The sequence below is a fragment of the Diospyros lotus genome, chromosome 7 (assembly GCF_014633365.1).
Source record: "Diospyros lotus cultivar Yz01 chromosome 7, ASM1463336v1, whole genome shotgun sequence".
Lineage (NCBI taxonomy): Eukaryota > Viridiplantae > Streptophyta > Magnoliopsida > Ericales > Ebenaceae > Diospyros > Diospyros lotus.
This window is the reverse complement of record NC_068344.1, coordinates 37,308,025-37,329,878: the sequence shown is the minus strand read 5'-3', so window position 1 is coordinate 37,329,878 and position 21,854 is coordinate 37,308,025. Positions and strand designations below refer to the sequence as shown.

General features: G+C 35.6%; 2 protein-coding genes across 5 annotated transcripts; one reads left to right on the top strand and one right to left on the bottom strand.

Annotated features, from left to right (window-relative positions):
• The first annotated feature begins 948 nt into the window (after positions 1–948).
• Positions 949–16,198, top strand: LOC127806102 (DExH-box ATP-dependent RNA helicase DExH10). Of its 4 annotated transcripts, none has more exons than XM_052343122.1 (18): positions 949–1,104; positions 1,309–1,370; positions 1,469–2,472; positions 3,001–3,315; positions 3,414–3,518; positions 3,610–3,678; positions 5,707–5,874; positions 5,991–6,062; positions 6,141–6,257; positions 6,727–6,951; positions 7,077–7,235; positions 8,249–8,338; positions 9,003–9,095; positions 9,492–9,645; positions 13,902–14,050; positions 14,129–14,224; positions 15,220–15,312; positions 15,909–16,198. In XM_052343122.1, the coding sequence occupies exons 3-18, from the start codon at positions 1,504–1,506 to the stop codon at positions 16,017–16,019; spliced, it is 2,985 nt and encodes a 994-aa protein (XP_052199082.1). In that variant the 5' UTR covers positions 949–1,104; positions 1,309–1,370; positions 1,469–1,503; the 3' UTR covers positions 16,020–16,198. The 4 variants fall into 4 exon arrangements, with proteins under 4 accessions (XP_052199082.1, XP_052199084.1, XP_052199083.1 ...); XM_052343124.1 differs by having other exon boundaries at positions 1,309–1,374; XM_052343123.1 differs by having other exon boundaries at positions 953–1,104; positions 1,312–1,370.
• A 1,145-nt stretch (positions 16,199–17,343) lies between these two features.
• On the bottom strand, positions 17,344–19,757 carry LOC127806103 (FCS-Like Zinc finger 14-like). The gene is made up of 2 exons (XM_052343126.1): positions 18,871–19,757; positions 17,344–17,885 (listed from the first exon to the last, which is right to left on the bottom strand). The coding sequence occupies exons 1-2, from the start codon at positions 19,389–19,391 to the stop codon at positions 17,726–17,728; spliced, it is 681 nt and encodes a 226-aa protein (XP_052199086.1). The 5' UTR covers positions 19,392–19,757; the 3' UTR covers positions 17,344–17,725.
• Between the last annotated feature and the right edge of the window lie 2,097 nt (positions 19,758–21,854).

Genomic DNA, 21,854 nt, shown 5'->3' with positions numbered 1-21,854 from the left:
TGGGACCCGAGCCGAGGGACGGGTCCGGCCGTTGCACTGGCGTGGTCTGGTCGCCTTCAGTAATTATTTTCCGGTCCCGTTGAAAAATAAGAATTGCACATTGCCTTTTGGAATTTTTTGACAATTTAACCCCTATTTTTTCAACATTTATGGTTTGCCACCAAACTGAAAATTTTAAGACAAATAACACATTCTTGGAAGTCAAATATTATACTAAAGCCTAAAGAAAGCAAATGAGATGGTTAGTTGGTACATACAAAACCATTTATAAGATAACAACTAGTATTTTTATTTTTTTGTTTAGAGAATTATTACAAGTTTTTAGGATAAATTAATCAAATAGTCATTAAATTTTGATTATCTAACTTTAACATCTAATGAATTTTAAAATTTACTTAATTAATATATAAATTTTAAAATTATTAGAATATTTTATGAACTTTGAGTATTCAAGGGTATGATGATTAATTTAAAAAATTTTAATTTTTTTTCAAAAAAAAGAACATGAATATGGATTTATTCATTTTAAAGACTAATCAAATCTCAAAACTTAACGTTATTGCTCGAGTCTAAAATCAATCTTGACACAATAATGAAAGCTCTTATAAGTTTATTAGAGAAGTTGTAAACAAACCCAATTAAGTTAATTTTAAAAATTAAAAATTAAGAATTAAAAACTAAAAATGAACTAAAAAATAATTAATTTACTCTTAATTTTTATTTTTATACTTTCATGTTTATGTTTACAGAAATAAGACATGGTGAAACAAGGGAGGGCTTGAAAAGATAATTTTTTTTTGAAAAAGAAAAAAATAAAAATAAGAGGATTATTTTACCATTTTATTAAAGATAAAAAGGGGATATAAGTTTAGAAATAATAAAATACTTTATTTTAAGGGGGAGTAGTGTAATTTCTTCTTTTTATTATCTAAAGGCCAACGGCAAGCCTAGAGTCTGGGCTTTACAAGAGCCCACTTGAGGAAATAAGTCTCTCCCCCGTTCGGTTGAAAAACCCCAAATTCCTAATTTTGTGAGGCAATTAGGGTTTGTGAGTCTCCAAACTCACCACTTACAGAGCATGCCTGCGTTTATTCTCAGTTAAAGGTAAGCAGGGAAATACACAGGATTCGCACGTATATGTATTTGTATACCCGTATAGTGTTAAAAAATTCTTCTAAGCTTTCAAGTGAGTTTTTTTTTTTTTCGCATTGAATTGAAGCTGGCATCGAAGAGAGACTTCAGCAGTTTTAGTGTTGAATATTGGGGTTTTACGAAGTGAGTAGCATCTGAATTGTTTTTGTTTTGCAGCAGCAGGGTAAAGGGTGCATTGGAGTGCAGTAGCTACAGTTCGAAGTTCATTGTACTTTGAAGTTGGTATCAAGTCCTAATTTAGATATTTGGCATTGTTGAATATTTGAATTTTGCGATGTCATGTAGTCAGGGCTGAAGTTCATTTTTTTTGGTGAAGTTGAGAATCCAGGTGTTTGGATGAACCCCTCGTAAATGGAGGAATCGCCTCTTGGAAAACGGAAGGCGCCTGAAAATAGTTTGGAGGTCTCGGAAACGCCCAAGGAAGAGTATGAATCCAAAAAGCGGAACTTGGCACGAACATGCCTACACGAGGTTGCTGCTCCAGGTGGATACACATCATCCAAAGATGGGTCCATTCACGGCACACTCAATGATCCTGTTTACAATGGGAAGATGGCAAAAACCTATCCTTTTACTCTTGACCCATTCCAACAAGTGTCAGTTGCATGTTTGGAACGCAATGAGTCGGTTTTGGTTTCTGCACATACTTCAGCTGGGAAAACTGCTGTTGCTGAGTATGCCATTGCAATGGCCTTTAGAGATAAGCAAAGGGTTATATACACTTCACCACTGAAAGCTCTAAGCAACCAGAAGTATAGAGAACTAACCCAGGAGTTCTCTGATGTTGGGTTGATGACAGGTGATGTTACACTGTCACCGAATGCCAGTTGTTTAGTTATGACAACAGAGATTCTCAGGGGAATGCTTTACAGGGGTTCTGAAGTGTTAAAAGAGGTTGCCTGGGTTATATTTGATGAAATACATTATATGAAGGATCGGGAAAGAGGGGTTGTTTGGGAAGAGAGTATTATATTCTTGCCGCCAGCTATTAAGATGGTCTTCCTTTCAGCAACAATGTCCAATGCTACTGAGTTTGCTGAGTGGATATGTAATTTGCACAAACAGCCATGTCATGTTGTATATACTGATTTTCGACCAACACCTTTGCAGCACTATGTGTTCCCTATGGGTGGGGCAGGATTGTATCTTGTTGTGGATGAGAATGAGCAGTTTAGGGAGGAAAGTTTTATGAAACTGCAGGATACCTTTGCAAAACAGAAGCTGGGTGGTGGTAACAAGAGTGCAAATGCTAAAGGGAGTGGCAGAAGTGCTAGGAGTGGGAACGCCTCAGGTGGTTCTGACATATACAAGATTGTCAAGGTTGTGCACTTCTGTTTTGAACTATTCCCATTCCATATTTAATTGTTGGTGGGATAAAGGCATGATATGGCATTGTTATGTTCAATTGATGATTTCATGTTAATACTTATTATTATTTTTCTTATTCCGGTGGTGATAGATATTTCAATTTTTGTTTGTTAAGTTGTAGTTATCCCCCTTGATTGTTTGTAATGTGTTGTTCTCTGGTCATCTGTGTCTGAGCGTGAGTTCTGTTTACTGTTATCTTCTTTTATTTGTAGCATAATTATGATAAATTTTATGTAGGTTTTTAAGGATCATTTTCATGTGAAATTCTGGTTATTAATATTTGTCTTGTTTCACCACATGTTAAATTTTCTCTTAAGTTGTAGTTAACTTCATGATTGGTTGTTATGTGTTGACTTCTGGTCTTCTGCCCCTCTCTTTCTCTGAATTTTTTTTATTGCTATCTTCTTCTATTTGTACATGGTTAACAAATATTTTATATAGTTTTTTAATGCCTATGCCAAAAACTGCTCCATATTTCAGATGATCATGGAAAGGAAATTTCAACCAGTTATAATTTTCAGCTTTAGTAGAAGAGAATGCGAACAACATGCGATGTCTATGGCAAAGCTCGATTTTAATACCCAAGAGGAGAAGGATGTTGTGGAGCAGGTTTTCCAAAATGCCATACTCTGCTTAAGTGAAGAAGATAGAAACTTACCTGCTATTGAGCTGATACTGCCACTGCTTAAAAGAGGCGTTGCTGTTCATCATTCAGGACTTCTGCCTATTATTAAGGAGTTGGTTGAACTTCTCTTCCAAGAAGGCCTTGTAAAAGCCCTTTTTGCAACAGAGACAGTAAGATTCTTCTTCCTACGGCTTACTTGTCTGATAATCTATCATTCATATGCGAATGAATATTAAAAGGCAATGTGCTTGAATTTATTGTTTGACAGTTTGCTATGGGTTTGAACATGCCCGCAAAAACTGTTGTTTTTACCAGTGTAAAGAAATGGGATGGAGACAGTCATCGTTATATCGGATCTGGTGAGTATATCCAGGTGAGTGAATGTTATATCATTTCAGGGAATACCTCACACATTGGTTTTTCTTTTAGTTTTTGATTGTTGAGGTTTGTTGTCTTTTATATAGATGAGTGGAAGAGCTGGACGTCGTGGCAAAGATGAGCGAGGTATCTGTATTATTATGATTGATGAACAGGTAATTGGAGTAAGTTATTACCCTATGTATGTCATACTTATACACCAATTAGTATCTTCAATCTGAATTTTGAAATTTATTGCTTTTACATGAACATATAAGGACCTTCTTTCTAGTTGAGAGCTCTTTCATTGGTTTATATCTTGTTAGGCCTATTTTAAAATACCAAAGAAAATTTGAAGATTTTTTTTTTTTTGATAAATGAAAATGTAAATGGAAAGGAAAGAGCCATCTTAAGGAAACATACCTGTAAAAAGCCAAAGCCAAGCTTAAAAGCCTATATATTCATGAAAGGATATGATTTATCCAAAACACAGACCATAGACTCAACAGAAAGGTGCACTATTCTTGCAACCCTCGAAAAGGGAAATGAGAATTGTTAAACCCGGGAGCACTGGAATAGCAATTAGACCGATTTGAAACTCACTCGCACACACACAGATGACACGGATCAATCAAGAACAACAAAACAGTAATGGAAATACAAAAAATAAATCAAACCACTGGAGACAATAAGACTTTATCCTGGTTCAGATCATTTCTTAGAATGACCCTACATCCAGCCTTCAAACCCCTCGAGAGCAGCCTTCCTTTGAATATGAATGAATCAGTACACAGCCTATCACACGAGTACAATTCTTGATCTTGCCGAGATTACAATGAGCTATTGATTTCTAGTCTTTCCTCTCACGCATAATTGACTCGTCTAAATCATGCATGCCAAACGACTACCCCCTGCCCCTTATTTATAGACTAAGAGGGTGGATAAATCTATACAATATAACCGGTTTAGATATTACTGGTTTTACCCCCAACTAAATGAATTTCCATTGGAATCATACCGCCTAACTAAACCAGCTGCTTGATACATTGACTGCTTCACTGAATCCTTGGCTTACTTGAGGCAAACATTCTAACAAGAATGATTCCCTTCAAATAGCGACAGGGTTCTCCAAACCTTCTAAAGCCTACTGTTCTGCTCTTTCCTAATGGACCACAACACACAAAGGAGAACTACTCCCTAGATTTTGTGAAGAGATTGCCTCAGGCATTCCTTGTACAAAAAATGGTAGACCAGTTACTGATGCTTGCATGATTTAATGAACTTCAAAGGAGAGAATAAGATTTCATAAATCTTGTTGGTTATCTCCCCACTGCTTTGCAGACATAACATGGATCCACCACCACCTATATCCTTTTTCTGAAGTTGTTGGTTGTCACAATAGCCCCCAGAGAAGCCAACCAAGCGAGAGAGCTACCCTAAGAGGAGTGCCTGCTTTCTGATTAGCTTTCTTGGGGAAATGTGATTCCCCCACTATAGGGAGATCCATAAAACAAGTAAATTTAAAACTTTATTTCATGCTAGGACCTAGGTGCCAAATTCATTGGTCTTTTGCCCAACCAGAAGTGGAATGACCAAAGAGAAAATCATAAAAAGCTGTCATGAAATCTATCTCTGCTTTATGAGATTTTGCATAAACCAAGACTGCCAAACTGTCACTTGGAGTGACTCACTCCCTTGTTGATTTCCAAATGAAACCAATAAGGGAACACCTCAAAAAGAGGCTTTTGGCCTCACACCAACCCAAAATTTAACTGTATACGCAACCTAGGAGGCTATATTAAAACTGCCAAGAAAAAAATAATAAAGAACTATTATATGTTGGTCACACTTGAAAGATCCTGACCTAGCAAGTAGCTTTACCCAAGCTGGGTGGTATAAACATGGTATGGAAAGGAATGAAAACAGATAGAGTAGAGGAGTTACAATATTGTAGGCGTTATGCATTCAAGTGTGTACATGACCACTTCCTTTAAAAGTCAAATGTGTCATGATGGTTATAGTTTTAAGCTGGTTGCAATTGCAATTACAAGGATTCCTTTAATTCTTGATCATTTCTCTTTGTTTTTACTTTGAATTGGGATATGCCCCATCTTATGCTCCTCTCCTAAATCTCTTTTGCTTTAGTGGAAAACAGCATTCAGAAAAATTTATTACCTGTCCTCAAAAACATGTTATGTTTTCAGATGGAGATGAATACCCTCAAGGACATGGTCTTGGGTAGACCAGCGCCATTGGTCAGTACTTTTAGACTGAGCTATTATTCAATTTTGAACTTAATGAGCCGCGCTGAAGGACAGTTTACTGCTGAGCATGTTATCAAGAATTCATTTCATCAGTTTCAGTATGAGAAGGTTTCCTCGGAGCACATTATTTCATTTTTCCTTTAAAATTTAGTTCACGACTCCCTATATGACCATTGCTCTTTATATAATAGTTAAACCATCTCTGGTTACGGTCACTTCTGCAGGCTTTACCTGATATAGGGAAAAAAGTTTCAAACCTTGAAGAGGAAGCTGCCTTGCTTGATTCCTCAGGAGAGGTAATCCTTGCACTTGATTTCCTTAACGCGCCCTTCTGCGTGTATTCCAATCCGAAACATCTTTTGTTTGCATTACAGGCTGAGGTTGCTGAATATCATAAGTTAAAGCTTGATATGGTCCAGCTTGAGCAGAAGATGATGGCAGAGATAACTAGGCCTGAAAGAGTTCTTTATTTTCTTCTCCCTGGTAGGCTGGTAAGTCCTAGGAGAGGTATTCAGTCCTTTTTTTTGGGTCATCTGGTGATTGAATTACCTAGCAAGGGTGCGTTCTGCTATCCACACTTGGCCTTTTCCTTGTGGCATTAGAATTTGTTTAACTTCTTTTTGATATAGGCCTAGTGCATGGGGGAGGTCATGTTTGTTATCGACAGCTTTTACTCTATTTGAAAGTGACTCTAGTTTTCAAAATGTGGGGTGTGATATTTACTGTTCTGTGCACCTTGAAAGATTGTTTCCATTCTGTTTTAGTTAATTAGATGATATATTTTTCTCCTCCATTCTGTTTTCTTTTTCCTCCTATTTCCTTGAGTGTGTGTGTGTTTTCCCTACTGGGGTGGAGGTGGTGGTGGAATGGTAGTTCACTTGGAACTGCTATTACTAATTGTATTTCACTTGGAAGTGCTTCTAGTTTGAATTATGCTGAAAACCACCTCTCATATTGCAGGTTAAGGTGAGGGAAGGTGGCACAGACTGGGGTTGGGGAGTCGTTGTTAACGTTGTTAAAAAGCCCCCAGCACCACTAGGCAGTTTGCCTGCTGCACTATCTTCTTCACGTGGTACTAGCTATATTGTGGATACTTTACTTCATTGCTCTCTTGGTTCAAGTGAAAACGGTTCTCGACCAAAACCATGCCCACCCCGTCCTGGAGAAAAGGGTGAGATGCATGTGGTAAGTTGATCTCTTGGAAGAAAATTTTATTGATGTTTAGTTGTGAGATAGTTAAGTTACAGGATTTCAAATATATTCTAGACATATTTCAAGAAAAATTAACATATATCAATTCCATCATTTAGGTTCCTGTTCAGTTGTCTCTAATTTCTGCTCTTAGCAAACTCCGAATATCAATTCCTTCTGATCTTCGGCCATTAGAAGCCAGGCAAAGTATACTTCTTGCCGTACAGGAGCTTGAAAAACGTTTCCCTCAAGGCCTTCCTAAGCTTAATCCTGTGAAGGTATATCTAAATTATCTGCAGATGCTTTATATTTATAATGGAAATGCTACACAGACACTGAGTTTTGACACTTTATGTGACTCTCAGAATTGATGGTCAGATATTCATCGGTGATTATGCACTGCATTGTGAATAATCACTAATTAGCAAATAATCACCAGTGCATATCTGACCATTATTGTCGAGTGTCATATAGAGTGTCAAAATTCAGTGTCCGTGTAGCATCTGCGTATTTATAATGCATATTTTTGTAAATGATGTGATACAGCCTAATGATATTTTTTGCTTCCGAGATAGATTCAGCACCCACCAGTAAATTTCTGTAACTTAGACACATTGTAGATCTTCAAGCAATTGTCAGGGGAACTTGGAATTTTCATCTGATTATTTTCAGCATTATTATTTTTCATAGGAGTTGATTATTAGCAGATGCCCTAAATTTTTTATTTTGGAGATGTCTGGACTCTGGATACATTCAAATTGCTCTGAAGGGATCACTGAAGCTAATATGGCATGGTGCTAGTTTTTTCAATATGACTTTGTTTTAGTTTCATAGCATACTTTTGGTGATGCCTATTACACTATCTTTTGTGGCCTTGCACACTTGTGGACTCTTGTAGCCATTTTTAACTGATTTACATTGCATGGTATTGATGAGGCATACTGTAGAGACATTCCAATATAGCTGCCTAGCTGAATCTATTTTGTTGCTTGGTTGATTTGTTATCCTTTTGAACCCTTTATAGTTGCCTACTATGCCAAAAGCACATTCTTTGATATTGTTTGACAATTTTGTGAACATGTAATGTTTTCTTGGTTGCCTTCCATGCATTTTGTCCTTATGTCTTGTGCCTTATAATATTTTGACAACCGAGGAGAGAAATTTCTTCTTGATATTTGTAGAATGATTATACTAGTTTACTATAATAGATAATCTGGGAGAATATAACTTTATGAATATTTAATTTTGATCAGTGCTGTTGTTTTTCATATTGGTTTTACTTCCTTGGCAGGATATGGGCATTGAAGAGCCAGAATTTGTTGAGTTGGTCAATCAAATTGAAGAACTGGAGAAAAAATTATTTCGGCACCCACTTTACAAGGTAAAAAAAAAATATGCTGTTAGATACATCCTTTTCTCCATTTGACACTGGTAAATTAGACACACACAGAGGAAGGGTGATAAGGAAGGAAAATTCCACTGTCCTCTGTCCACTATCCAAAAGGAACTAGCTTTTGGAAGGGATCAAGTTACCTATGTTCATGCAATTACAAGGTCACCATGCTATGCGGGTACTTTTAGATGTCTGTTTTTTGGTAATTTCTTGTAAATTTTTGAAGCATTAAGGAATTAGTTATCAAATGTAAGAAATATTGCCAATTTGCCATTTTCTGGCTGCTATATTGCAGCTAGAATGTGAAACCAGCAGCCTGATAGCTTATGGCAGCAATAAAGAAAATCTGCATCTTTGAGGAATTAATTTCAAGGAAACAATAAAGATGGCAATTGTAGTTGATATAATTGAGGCTTATTGTTGCCTTAATAAGATGGAAAAACATCAACACCACCAAGTTGTCTTACATGACTAGCTCGCGACTTTTAAAATTGAAAGGGAACACAAAGAAAACATGATTATGTATGGACAACGTTGAAAGTAAAAGGCTACCAGCACGACTGAACCTAATCTTCCCTTGCACTGCTGTAGTTGCTCCAGAATTACGCTTGCTCTGCCATGCATGGTTCTCATTACTTTTGATATTCTGCAGTCCCAAGATGAAACTCAGATTAGAAGTTTTCAGAGGAAAGCAGAAGTGAATCATGAAATTCAACAACTAAAAACAAAAATGCGAGATTCTCAGGTATGCATTTTGTTGTTTGATTTCACTTATTCTGCAAAAATAAAGGATTCTTGGGTTGGTCTAATATGGTAAATATTATGCAATTTGCTAGAATAGCTGGCTTTGGTTACTAAGTTACTAAGATGCACAAGAAGGTTTTAATCAAGAAAATGGGAATGGAGTTTTATTGCTGTTGGTTTTCTTCAAATGCTATTAATCTTGTGTCGATTCTGGAATAGTTTCATTTTTATGTGTTGTTGGATTGTGGAGATTTAAAATTTAAAATGGTGAAAAAAGACAAAAGGAGTTCTCAATTACTAAAGATAAATCTGTTGTAGCAGACTAGGCATAATAAGATTTTCGTTGTACTGATACTTTCTTTTTTGGTGCTTTAATTACATGTTTTTGATTTTGCAGCTTCAAAAGTTCCGTGATGAACTTAAGAATCGTTCACGGGTTCTTAAAAGGCTTGGCCATATAGATGCTGATGGTGTTGTCCAGCTAAAGGGACGGGCAGCCTGCTTGATAGATACAGGAGATGAACTCCTTGTTACAGAATTGATGTTCAATGGTAATTAATTTTATTTTGCCAATGAAATATGTTATGTTGGGATTATATTGTCAATTAGGGTGAGAATTGAATAACTAGCAGAAGAAAATATTAGGGTGAGACTATCCCTGACATTTGAGAAATTACAGTAAGTACTCTTGCTTTGCAAACTATGTTGCAAAGATACCCCTACCGTTAATTTGCCACCATTAAATTTTCTTAAATTCCCTCTCTCTCTCTCTCTCTCTTTCTCACACGCACACACACACACCCAACGACCCCTTAAATCCCCAAACCGTCATCAATTTTGCCATTGTCAGCAATATGGGAGCTTCCCAGCTTCCTCCTCAAGCTCAGTTTCCCCTCCATGGTTCCAATCAAGTTTCTCCAATGCAATCCATGGTGGAGAGTTGTTGATTTCTCTATCAGTGATGACCTGAAGCTGCTACTCTGGTTACCGACTCTGCCATTGTTGGAGTCGGACTCAGAGTTGGAGATTTCCAACTCCAAAAGCCTCTGAACAACAACTTTTTTACTGTCCTCGTCTTCTCTCATTTGGCTTAGTAACTTTGTGTGGAAAAGAATACCTTTGTGTATTGTGTTACTATACACTGTACACTAGGTATTTATTACAAGTGTAGATCCCTTAGGCAACCAATCCAAATAATAAGGGATTAGTCAACTCAAGAAGGAAGAAAAAATAAGTCAACTCAACAAGGAAGAAAAAATGAAGGAAACAATACCAATAAGGAAACATAATCTTATCCTAAAAAGGAAACTCTAGAAATAAGGAAATAGAGATATTTTAGGAAAGAAACAATTATAGGAAAGAAATAATTATAGGAAAGAAACAATTATAGGTAAGATTACTGGATTTCTAATGGTTTGTTTCTGGCTTCTCTTTTGTTTCTGCCATTGTTTTCATTATGACTGAAAACTAGAGAAATCAATTGGAAGGCTTTGAAGAAGGTTTACCTTATGATGGGATTGCCATGGTGTTCTTGGGTTTCAGTTTCTTCTGCTTCTATATTTGGGAAAGAAAGAGTTTGAAAATAAGATTTGAAGCTTGAAGATCTACTATTGATGAACCCAGCAGATTGCTGGGCTCTCTCTCTCTCTCGGGGTTGAAGAAATCAACCCCAGCAATGGGGTTGCAGACCTGCAATCCATTACCGGGGTCTCTGTCAATCTTCCATCACCAGTTCTCCAGCAATGTTTTATTTAATTTTTGTATAATTTAGAAATAATTATAAATTAAAAATGTATTTATTTTATGAATGTAAAAATTGGAAAATATATATTTTGTAGTTAAAAAATATATTTTGTGTGGTTGAAATATATTTTTGTAATTAAAATAGTTTATAGTAACTAAAATGAGAAAGGATAGAACAAGAGATGAGAGAGAGAGAGAGAGAGCAAAATTGTCATTTTGTTCTGATCTTTAATAGTAAGGGTGGTCCTTGTCATTTTCAAAACGTAAGGGGTACTTTCTGCAATTGGGGAAACCTCAGGGATTCTCTGTTTTCTTTTTTATGAATTAACTCTTTCCCTTGTTTAGAAGAGAGTTCTATAACGGAATGGAAAGGGAGGGGATGTACATGATACCCTTCCTTCCCTTCCCATACCCCAATTTTCCTTGCACCTCAATTCATGATGTGGGAAGGGAAATGAACACATTAATAAATATTTTTAATTTTTTGCTATCTTACCCTTACTGGTTTTGTAAACACCCAATATCATCCTTATTACTTTTTTAACAATTTAACGTGAGATATATTGTGTAAATACTCAAAAATCAATATTCATATATATATATATATGTGTGTGTGTGTGTGTTTATACATATATATATATATTCATAACGCAATCTAAATCTCATCCAAATTTAGATTGTTTCCATACAATATATATATATATATATTGTAGCTTATAATTTATTTTGAAAGTAAAGGGTATAATTGTTATTTGCTTTTATTGTTGTACCATTTTGCCCCTTTCCATTCTCCATCCAAAGAAAGTAAATTTATATTATGTTCTTTTACATTTCATACTTCCCAAATATGGCGAGAGTAACTATAATACCATGGGTTCTCACCATAGTTATAGAATTCGTGGTCCCCACAACCCCCCCCGCCCCCCCCCCCCAAAAAAAAAAAAAGTGTTTCCAATTGTGGTACAAAAATGTATTGGAACAGGAAGGGATGTGACTTGGATCACGAAAAACGGTAACCCAAATATAGAACTTTAATGTGACTTGATAGCCCAAATATGAAGGTCTAAACTCAAAAATTGTTGGGAGATGAAGCAAGTTCAATTCTAAAGATAGGGGAAAAAAATAAGTTATAACAAGCTGGTTAGAGATTTGGGATTTAGGTGCTCTTATCATTAAGCTTTTGAGATGATTGTTAGCTTTAAATTATGCAAGCATATATTTTTTCATCCTGTTTCTGGTCCTACTGTTAAGGTTTTATGTTATTGCAGACTTGCTTTTAGTTAAGTTGAACCTTATTTTCATTGCAATATCTTATGAATATAACAAAATTTTTCCTTCAAATTTTAATAAGTGTACCAAACTGATGTGCCAATTAATCCTATCCATAGTTTGGTTTTGTGGTTAGCTTTGAATATGTTGCAATGCAAAATAAGGTTCAACTTAACAAAAAACAAGTCTGCAATAAAACAAAACCATAATAGCTGGACCAGGAATAGGAAAGGAAAAAAAAACTGAATGCTAACATAACAAATTTAAAGCTAACAGTTATCTCAAAAGCTTAATGATAATGTGAACTTCTTTGATCTCCCAATGATTTCTGAGTTTAGACCTTTGAATTTGGGCTATCACGTCACTTTAAAGTTTTATATTTGGGATAACCATTTTGGTGATCCAGGTTGAGTATCTTCCCGTTCCAATCCGCGTTTGTACCCTGATCAGATATGTGCGATTGAAAACACAGGTTGCAGGGGGTGCCATGAATTGTCACTATGATCCTACCCCCCACAAATGCATATCTAGCTAAGTAGCGTACCTTGTACCCAAATGCGTACCACAAACTGAAACGTATCACGTTGCGTGTAATTATGGTTTTCACCCAAAAGTGCTAGTAGAAGGTAACTTATGATTCTTGGGACCAAGTCATATACCCCAGACCTCCCTGGTAGACTACCAATGTGGGTTTGGCTCGTGAGAAACTCCCCTTCTTTATATTCTTACTGTCCTTGCTAGGCCTAAATAATACAAAAAGAGTGAGAGCTTTATGCTGATCCTTGGTGTAAACCTAAAATATTATGAAAATTACTAGTTTCTCATACAAATGTTTTCAAAATGAGCATAGCTCCATCGTAAGTCTTGAATCACTTCAATATATCTATTTGTAATGTCTTTCTTTTTGAAAACCTGCATCTCAAATCTCTAGGGACTCTATTGTGTGTTTTTTATAGTTTATAGAAACCATATCAGGATTCCTCTTTCTTCTTTCCACACATCTCCATTTTCAAAGATGGAGTACTTCCAGAGTTGACTTCCAGGCACGAACTCAAACTGCTTATCCATCAATGGCGTTTCAAGTTCTTGAGTTACTCTCTATTACTGTCTCTAGAAGTTTCATAGTATGATCTGTAAATTTAATGCCCCATAGATTATCCAAGTTATTGGAAATTTGGTACTAAAAACTTTCCTGTTATTCTGAATTTTGTTAGTTACTATAATTTTATTTAATAGTTTTATTACTTAAAACATGCTTAAATCCCCTAAACACTTGTGGATCTTGATAGTAATGCCATCTGGCCGTAAAACCTCTCCCTACTTTATTTCCCTCGAAAGAAAACTCACTGCATATATTCTTTTCCACATCCTTTCTTCCAAGTTACCATGAAAATTGTCTTTTGCTTTTAACTTAGCATATATAACTACATTTTCAACTTTTCTCATTAGCACGAACGTTCCCTAGCATAAAAGTTTGTTTTACTTGAGGTGTTTCTTGTGTTCTCCTGATTTTTTTTTGTTAATATGTTCATAAGCACTATATTACATAAGTTATATGCTCTCCAAAAAAGTTATATTTGTATTTTGTGTTTGCTATCCTGGTTCCTAGTTACTATTACAATGTTTTCCCAATGTTTTTTTATGTCCTATTATGCATCCATACATTCCTGTGTATCTTTACTCATGTAGTTAATTATATATACCTCTAATTATTGTAAAAAGGAAAGAAAGAAAAAAAAAAAAAGTTTAGTTCATTTTCCCTGTATGTAAGGATTCTGAATGGTTTTGTGATTAGGTACCTTCAATGATCTTGATCAGCATCAGATAGCAGCTCTTGGAAGTTGCTTCATTCCAGGAGATAAATCGAGCGAACAAATACAGTTAAGAGCAGAGCTTGCTAAACCATTGCAACAGCTGCAAGATAGTGCAAGAAGAATAGCAGAAGTGTGTTAAATTCTTTCACTCTGTTGATATTTTGGAAAAACTTTGAATGACTATAAAAACAATCACTAAATTTTCCAGATTCAACGTGAATGCAAATTGGAAGTAAACGTGGATGAATATGTGGAGGCAGCTGTTAGACCATACTTGATGGATGTCATTTACTGTTGGTCGAAGGTTAGTTTGTTTTTTTATTGTTAAATTCTCTCACTCTATGTTGATATTTGGAAAAACTTTAATGTTTCTCGGGCTTCATTAATTTGGTACAGAGCAAAAGATCTTGACGAAGGAAAATTGATGTAAAGCCTACTCAATGTTAATGATTGTCATTTGTCAAAAATCAATTGTTGTTGTCTCCAAAAACAGGGGATTGATGCAGTTAAAATGAATTGAAACCCACACAAAGAGACTACCCTGGTTTGGAGTATCTCATCTTATATATATATATATATAATATTGTATTTATGTTAGTGTTATTGTTAAGTTGGTAGAAAAGAGAGAAAAACCAGGGGGGGGGGGTGGTTTATCTTTGACCATTATTGTATCTGAAATCTTAATCGATAACAGATGTGGATTTAGTTCTATTAATTTACTAGATTGGATGGCTTATTTTTAGATGACAGATACATGTTCAAGTCTTCTGAAGCCTTTAATTAGGTCTAGAATGTACTAACAAAACCAGGTTTTTGTTAAATGAATAGAACTTTGACTTTTGGAGCTTTGTCTCCTCGTTTGCCTTTTGTTCTCATCTTCTCTTTCCATCTCTCTGGATTCCCCCCTTTTGCTTCTGCTGCTGCTGCATTCCCTACTACTCTATGTCTTGCTTCTTCTCTCTGCCACTTCATCGGCACTGGTTTCCTGTCCTCCTACTGCATTTGCTTTAATCCGTCCTCCTCTCTGATACATCTTCATCCCCCCACCACCACTGCTGCACTTCCTTCTATTTCTGCTATGTTCGTCCTCTATTAACACTGTTGCATTGTCTTCTCTCTTAGGGTTTCATTAGTCAAGTTGTGGATATTTTTGGAAGACTCTAGCTGAGCCAATTGGTTGATTAAATAGGGTGGACTATTAATTTCAACCTGATTGTCATTAACTGGAATTCTCATTTTCATGGTTAGATGCCAGTTCAGGCATTCCATTCACTTTATTGTTTATGTTTGTTTTCCCAGGGAGCATCTTTTGCAGAGGTTATACAAATGACTGATATCTTTGAGGGCAGTGTAATACGACTTGCTAGAAGGCTTGATGAATTTTTGAACCAGGTAAATTGACAAACTGAAGAAATTCTTTTCTTGTTTTTTCTCTAAGAAAATGCTTAAGCAATAAGGTAACAGTTCCATTTTGTTGTTCTTTGGCAAATATTAGTATGGGAGGCATGGCTACTGGTTTTATAAGTAGTACTTCTACTTTGGCTTACTTCCTATATGGTTTCTTCTCTAAAGACAAGGAGTTTTTATTTTCAAGTTATTCTTACGGGGACTTCCTTCAGTGCGTCAACATTTTGCCTTTTCTTGTTTCGGGAAAGGGGTTGGGATTGGTCATGAACCCAGATTTCGTACAAGTGTACTTTGAACATGCAGAAGGGTAGGTGCTTAGGTTGCTTGCACTTTCCAAAGCCTTTGCAGCATTTTGGTGCCATCTTCAGTAAGTCAGTCGGCCCTTTCCAAAATGCCAAATGGACTGGCCAGTCTCTGCTAGACCTAATTCTTCTTTCCTTGGATACCGTGTTCCCATTATATATGTTCATTAACCAGGATCGCTGTTTTGGTTAGCTGATGGCTTTAAAATGAAAATACAATTATTTTACGATGATCTTACTGGATCTTTTTCTGTATTGTTATTATCCATGCTTGTACAGCTGCGAGCTGCTGCTCATGCCGTGGGGGAACTTGATTTAGAGAAGAAGTTTGCAGCAGCCAGCGAAAGCCTTCGCCGCGGTATTATGTTTGCTAATTCCTTATATTTGTAAGCATCTGTGGAAGGATGCTCATGTATGTTTTTTAGCTTTCAAGTTTCCTTCAGTGTAGCTGTGTCCCATGCAGCTCCAAATGCTGCAGTTAGCTCTTCAGGCATGTCAGAAATGATTTTTGATCTCATTAGGCGTTCTCTTTTATTGTTCATCTGTTGATAGTAGTTCATTGTTCTTTCCTTTTCTTTTTTTTTTTTTTAAATTTTTTTCTCTTTGTTTTTCTTTTACTCAGTGAGGCTACTTTGATATATTTAGGTGTTGAGTTGTTAAAACATGGCTTCTAAAACATTTCATGACCTGTGAAAAGCAAAAGAAGGATTGAAATTGGCTGCTCTTGTTTCTGTTTTTCTGATCTGTTGTTGACAATGTGAAATCTCGGTTTCTGGTTGCAGTTTATACTTAATATGTTGTACCTGAAGTATCAGATGATTAGTTCATACTTTTAGGTTGGTGCTAGAGATTGGAGAAAATATCAACTCTAATATCATATCATCAGATTGGAGAACATAAACTCTAATATCATATTATCGTATTGACATCATATCATAATTTAATCATATATTGTCATCATGTGTTTAGATTGTCAAACGTACGTTAATATATAATACAAACTCTCTTATTTAGATTTGAGTTTTCTCCCAAAAGTGGGGAAGAGGCTAAAGCCCAACTGGGTTATTGGGGATTTGACTTTTAAGAGAGTAGGGTTCCTTTGGAACTGTGACATATTTTAATTACTTTTTATTTTATATATATATAATTTTTATTTTTTTATATCTAGATGTAGAATTTTTGTTTTTTTTTTAATATTTAGATATTATGTTTACTATTTTCAAATTTGAGTCTATGATAATGATATTTTCAAGCTTGTGGTATTATTTTATTTTTAAAATTTTTAATTGTAATTTGAGATATCCCTTTAACATTTATAAGCATTAGAGTGACATATTTGCATGCTCCACGCACCAGAATGATGAGATTTTTATATGGTAGAATTTGGAATTGTATTCGTCTAGATAATGTTTGTTGATAAAGATAGAGATAAAAAAAAAAAGTGAAATATGAAAAATATCTCAGATAAAAGTATTTTTCATTATATTTGTTAATTTTTTTAAAAAAAATTATATGATTTCTTATTTTAAACTTTCAAGATAAATTTATTCATTTCTCTTTTTTGGATAACATATCTTGAATTTTATAAATAAATTATCTTAATAGAGTTTTTATCTTATTCATTTTAACAAACATTAGAATAAATAACGGTCAACTTTTAGTGATAAGTTCTTTATCGAAGGATAGAACAAACTGCATATTACACATACTAGGATGAGACAAATTCGTTACTAAGAGTAGCGAGTTCGTTATTACATACTGCATTTAGTGCTTAAGACATCAAAACGCTTGCCCAACTCCACAATGGCTCCCTCTCCCGAGTAGTATTTAATTATATAATATAAAAACTAATAATATGTTAAAATTTTCTCGTGTTTCATTTCAACAAGCTGCCAAACGGAAACTAATTCTCTTCCTCAAGATCATCATCATCATCTCCCACCTTTTGCAGCAACTTCCTGCAATTTTCTTGCAGATTTTCCATCCCTTGAATACCTTTCAAATTCAGTACAAATGATTCATTTCGGCTACATTTTCAAACTCAACTTCTCTATCCCCCTTTTATTTATCTATAGAAACTCAAACTGCAAGGCTGTCTATGCTGCAGCCAGCCCCGCGAAGAACTGCATGGGGCTGGAGCAGGGTGAGACCGAGCACTCCAGTTGCTTCATCCCCCCCGAACCACATCTCTCCTTCCTTTCATCCATTGAAATTTGCTTGCACCGACACTCCGCGCTGCAGAATGCTTTCTCTCCCCTGCAAGTATCGAAGTTTAGGGCTTAGAATTTAGGGTTTATGTATCGATAGAATCTCTAACAAAAAAATCACAAGAAAGTTCCAAAGTTTCTTAGAAATATCTCAAGAAGATACAAGCAAGAACAAATTAGATAGAAAGGGACCACAATTGAACCTCTTAAGAAAATTCATGGAGAAAAAATGTGGGCCTAAGATTTGTTCGACCAAAAAAACGAAAAAAAATCTTCCAAATGTATGGTAACCGAAGAAAATACTCGGGGATCTCTATTTCTAACACTGTGGATGTGTTCAAATGACGACCACAACATCGACCAACCAATCGTATTCTTAGAACAAACAGAGCTGAATGGACAAGCCGAGCTGGGATAAACAGTTGGCCAAAACTGCCTAAACACACCAAACGGGACCCTTCTGAAGATGATATCAATGAAATAACTACGAGCCTACAATCAGGGACTGGTTTCAATCCAAGAATCAGATGCAGAAACTAATTAAGAAGAGGAAAACTGAAATTTTCACATCTTGGAGCTATCAGTTCCAGAGATCAGCTCAAATCTGAGGCACAAAAACGATAACAGAAAGCACAAATTTTTCAACTTTAGCATCCCCAAAACCATCCAAATTCCACTGTGAATAAGCAGAGTCTCTGGAACACATGGATGGAGTTCAAATGATGTACAAATCAACACCCAAAGAAAATAAAATCGCAAACTTCCCATGGATAAACAGCATGAAAGTAAGAAAACTAAACATCAATCTAAGACCCGAAAACATGCTTACAATTGGACTAACATATCACATCAAAACCCAGAAAAACCCAACAATCAAAACAAAGAGGAGCAATAGATTAACGTTAGGATCGGATCGAACATCACACTAGATTTAAGGTTGTTCGATCGACTGTCCGTATCTCTTATTCACAATGAAATTGGGTTTTATCCGGCAAAGCAGAATTTGAGGAAGAAGTAAAGCAAAAGCTTCATACCTGTACATGAAAATGTCGAGTCCGTGAAGCCGCTTCTTGCAAAGATTGCAAGAACTCAGAAACTCCGCCGTCGGAAACACCGTCGCGGCTTCCTCGCTGCCGTGACCCTGAACTCCGGCGACCGGTCCGGAACTGACCTGGGACTCATTGGCAAAAACACCATCAAAATACTCGCGTTTCCTGATCAAATTCTCACCGACGTGTGAAATCACGCAAGTATAACCCTCCGACAGCACCGCCTCCAGATTGGGCCCGCCGCCAAACTTAGCACCGCCGGCGGCGATAGGGATCGGCGTGGTGGTTGATCTGGGCGAGACGGCCAAAATAGCGGCTCGGCCCGATTTGGTTTGATCCGCGTGGTTCATGGCGGCCACAATTCCGAGCCCAACGACGCCATCGGCGTTCGGTTGGAAGCTCCTCGGCGACTTGGCCGTTGATTTCGCCCAGCCGTTGTGATCGGTGGCGGTGAAGAGGGAAAGGTTGATGGCCAGTCTGTTCTTGTTCCCCTTCAAATCCGCCATTTTTGCAGCCGGAAATTACTTTCCTCTCACTTAATCGGTGATTATATTCCTTCAGTTTAGTGGGTTTTCTGATCAAACCTAGAGATTGAATAAAATTCTTCGGAGTTCAGGCCCTTCAGGTGATTCCTCTAGCAATCAATCAAGATTCGCGTTTTTCTCTGTACTATACATATATCTCTACTATATGACCATATAAGCATATATATTACAATCTTATAACATATATATATATATATATATATAGAGAGAGAGAGAGAGAGAGAGAGGGAGGGACTTGACTCCTCTTCCTTCGTCTTCGCCTTCTTCGTTCTCTGAATCTCTCTGGTTTCAGTGATGGAGAGGAAGAGAGGCAGAGAGAAAGAGATAATAAAATCAAGTCTTCTCAGTCTAATAATTTCGTTTTTGTCGTTTTCTTTGCTTTTAATGTTATTATTACAGTTTTGTCCCCCACTTCAAATAAATAAAGGACATAAAATGTGCTATTTTTCCAGGATTAATGTTAATTAAAGTAATAATAAATTGATTGAAAATATTACTTTATATATTTAAAAGTGACATTTTTGTATTGTTGTATCGTATTAGGTGTGTTTAATCAATACACGTATAATAATGTATTTGTTAATGTATTGCAATCCTATATAATCGTCCAACTCAACTAAGAACAAGTGCAACAAAATAGAAATAGAAATGAAGTTCTCAAAATACAACTCACACACACAGAACAATAACACAATGAGATACGTGTTTGGATTCGAAACAATCCTACTCACGGTAGAGACTTTGCCTCTAGTCAATCCAGTAATAACTTTCAATTACAACTGAATTTCAAGATCACAACAAGAACAAAAAACATATTGCAAATACATCAACTGAAATCAGAAAACAAAATACAAGAACAAGTATATGATATGTTCTACCGATCTCAAGATTGTGTCAAGAATCTGATCTATCAGTTACACCAAATCTCTCACGTCTCAGACAATTCAACAACAGTAATTAAAACAATACAACCTTACCAAGTGATCTTACCACAAATCGAAGTCAATCAAACGAGAGAAAGATTTACAAGCGAGAGAGAGTCTCACTTCATGCGCTAAACATAGGCTTTCAAAATGAGTTGAATAGCATATCTGAAATCAGCTAGGGCATGAAGCTGCCCTTATATAACAGCAAGCAATCGACTAGGCTGAGGCAAATTGCATGGGCCACATGAAAATGGGCTTGACTTATAAAAGAGATCTCGACCCAATGACTATTTGACCCACAAAATAATTAACAGATTATATACATATTTAAACTTCAATTAAATGTAAATAAGATGAAACCCAAATACATATAATCAAATATATAAAAATACATTTTGAATCATAAATCCTAACAGTATTAATATTAAAGTTTTATACCAAATGTCACTTCTAAGTGTTCGAGCAATATTTTCGTAAATGAATTTTGTTTTTGAACAAAGTGCACTTGCCGTATCTTGTTGTTAACATTCAAATAATTGTAATATTAATTAAATATTAATAATAAGGTGTAATGCATTTTATAAGGTGTATTTATTATATTTTATTTTTAAATTAAAAATAAGATACAATAAATACACCATATACTCTAAACTTTATGTATCATTGTTTGAAAGGTGAAAATAAGATACAATAGATGCACATAGGATGAAAATACGGTGCACTTATCTTTGCTTAACCTATAAATAAATAATTTAATATATAATAAATAATATTTTTTACTATTATTTTTTTCTATAAATGATTTTTTTTTCTCTCACTATTGTCACACCCAATAATAAGTCAAAAAAAGAAGGTTCGTAGGTTCATTGAGTGATCGAAAGACCCAAATGAGAGACTAATGCAAGAGGCTAAAGCGAGAGACTTAGAGAAGGGACCGATGTGGTTAGTAACCCTACCTAGAAGCCCTTCTCAACGTCACCAAGAGATCCTTTTAAGGAAAATCTCATTAGTCACTTGATAGCAAGAAGATTTATATTCGAAAGACTCTCGTATGTCACCCAAACCTAAAAAATTTTCTCCGTATAATGTGAAATTTTTTTGGGAGATTATAAATCTCGAGAGATCTGATTTCCAAATAATATTCACGTTATATGGTAAAGAACGAGTCAAACTTACCTTCAATATGCTCACCTACAAATCTAGAAGAACATCCAATGTGCATGCTAAAAAATGTGGTATTTCTAATATATTTCTTTTTATAAATAAGAGAGCTCTTTTCCAGTTGAGATGTGCTTAGAACTTTACACTGACTGTAGTTCTACTATATTTGCATTCTACTCTACAACTAAGCACCGACTTAAGTATTAGAAAGCCTGCACGAGAGGTCACTCACGCCCTTAACCGATTTTTTCGTTGCAGGTCACCCATAGACTATGATCATGACATTAATTTTTTGCTATAAATAAATTTATTGTTATATTTAAATAACAACAATTAT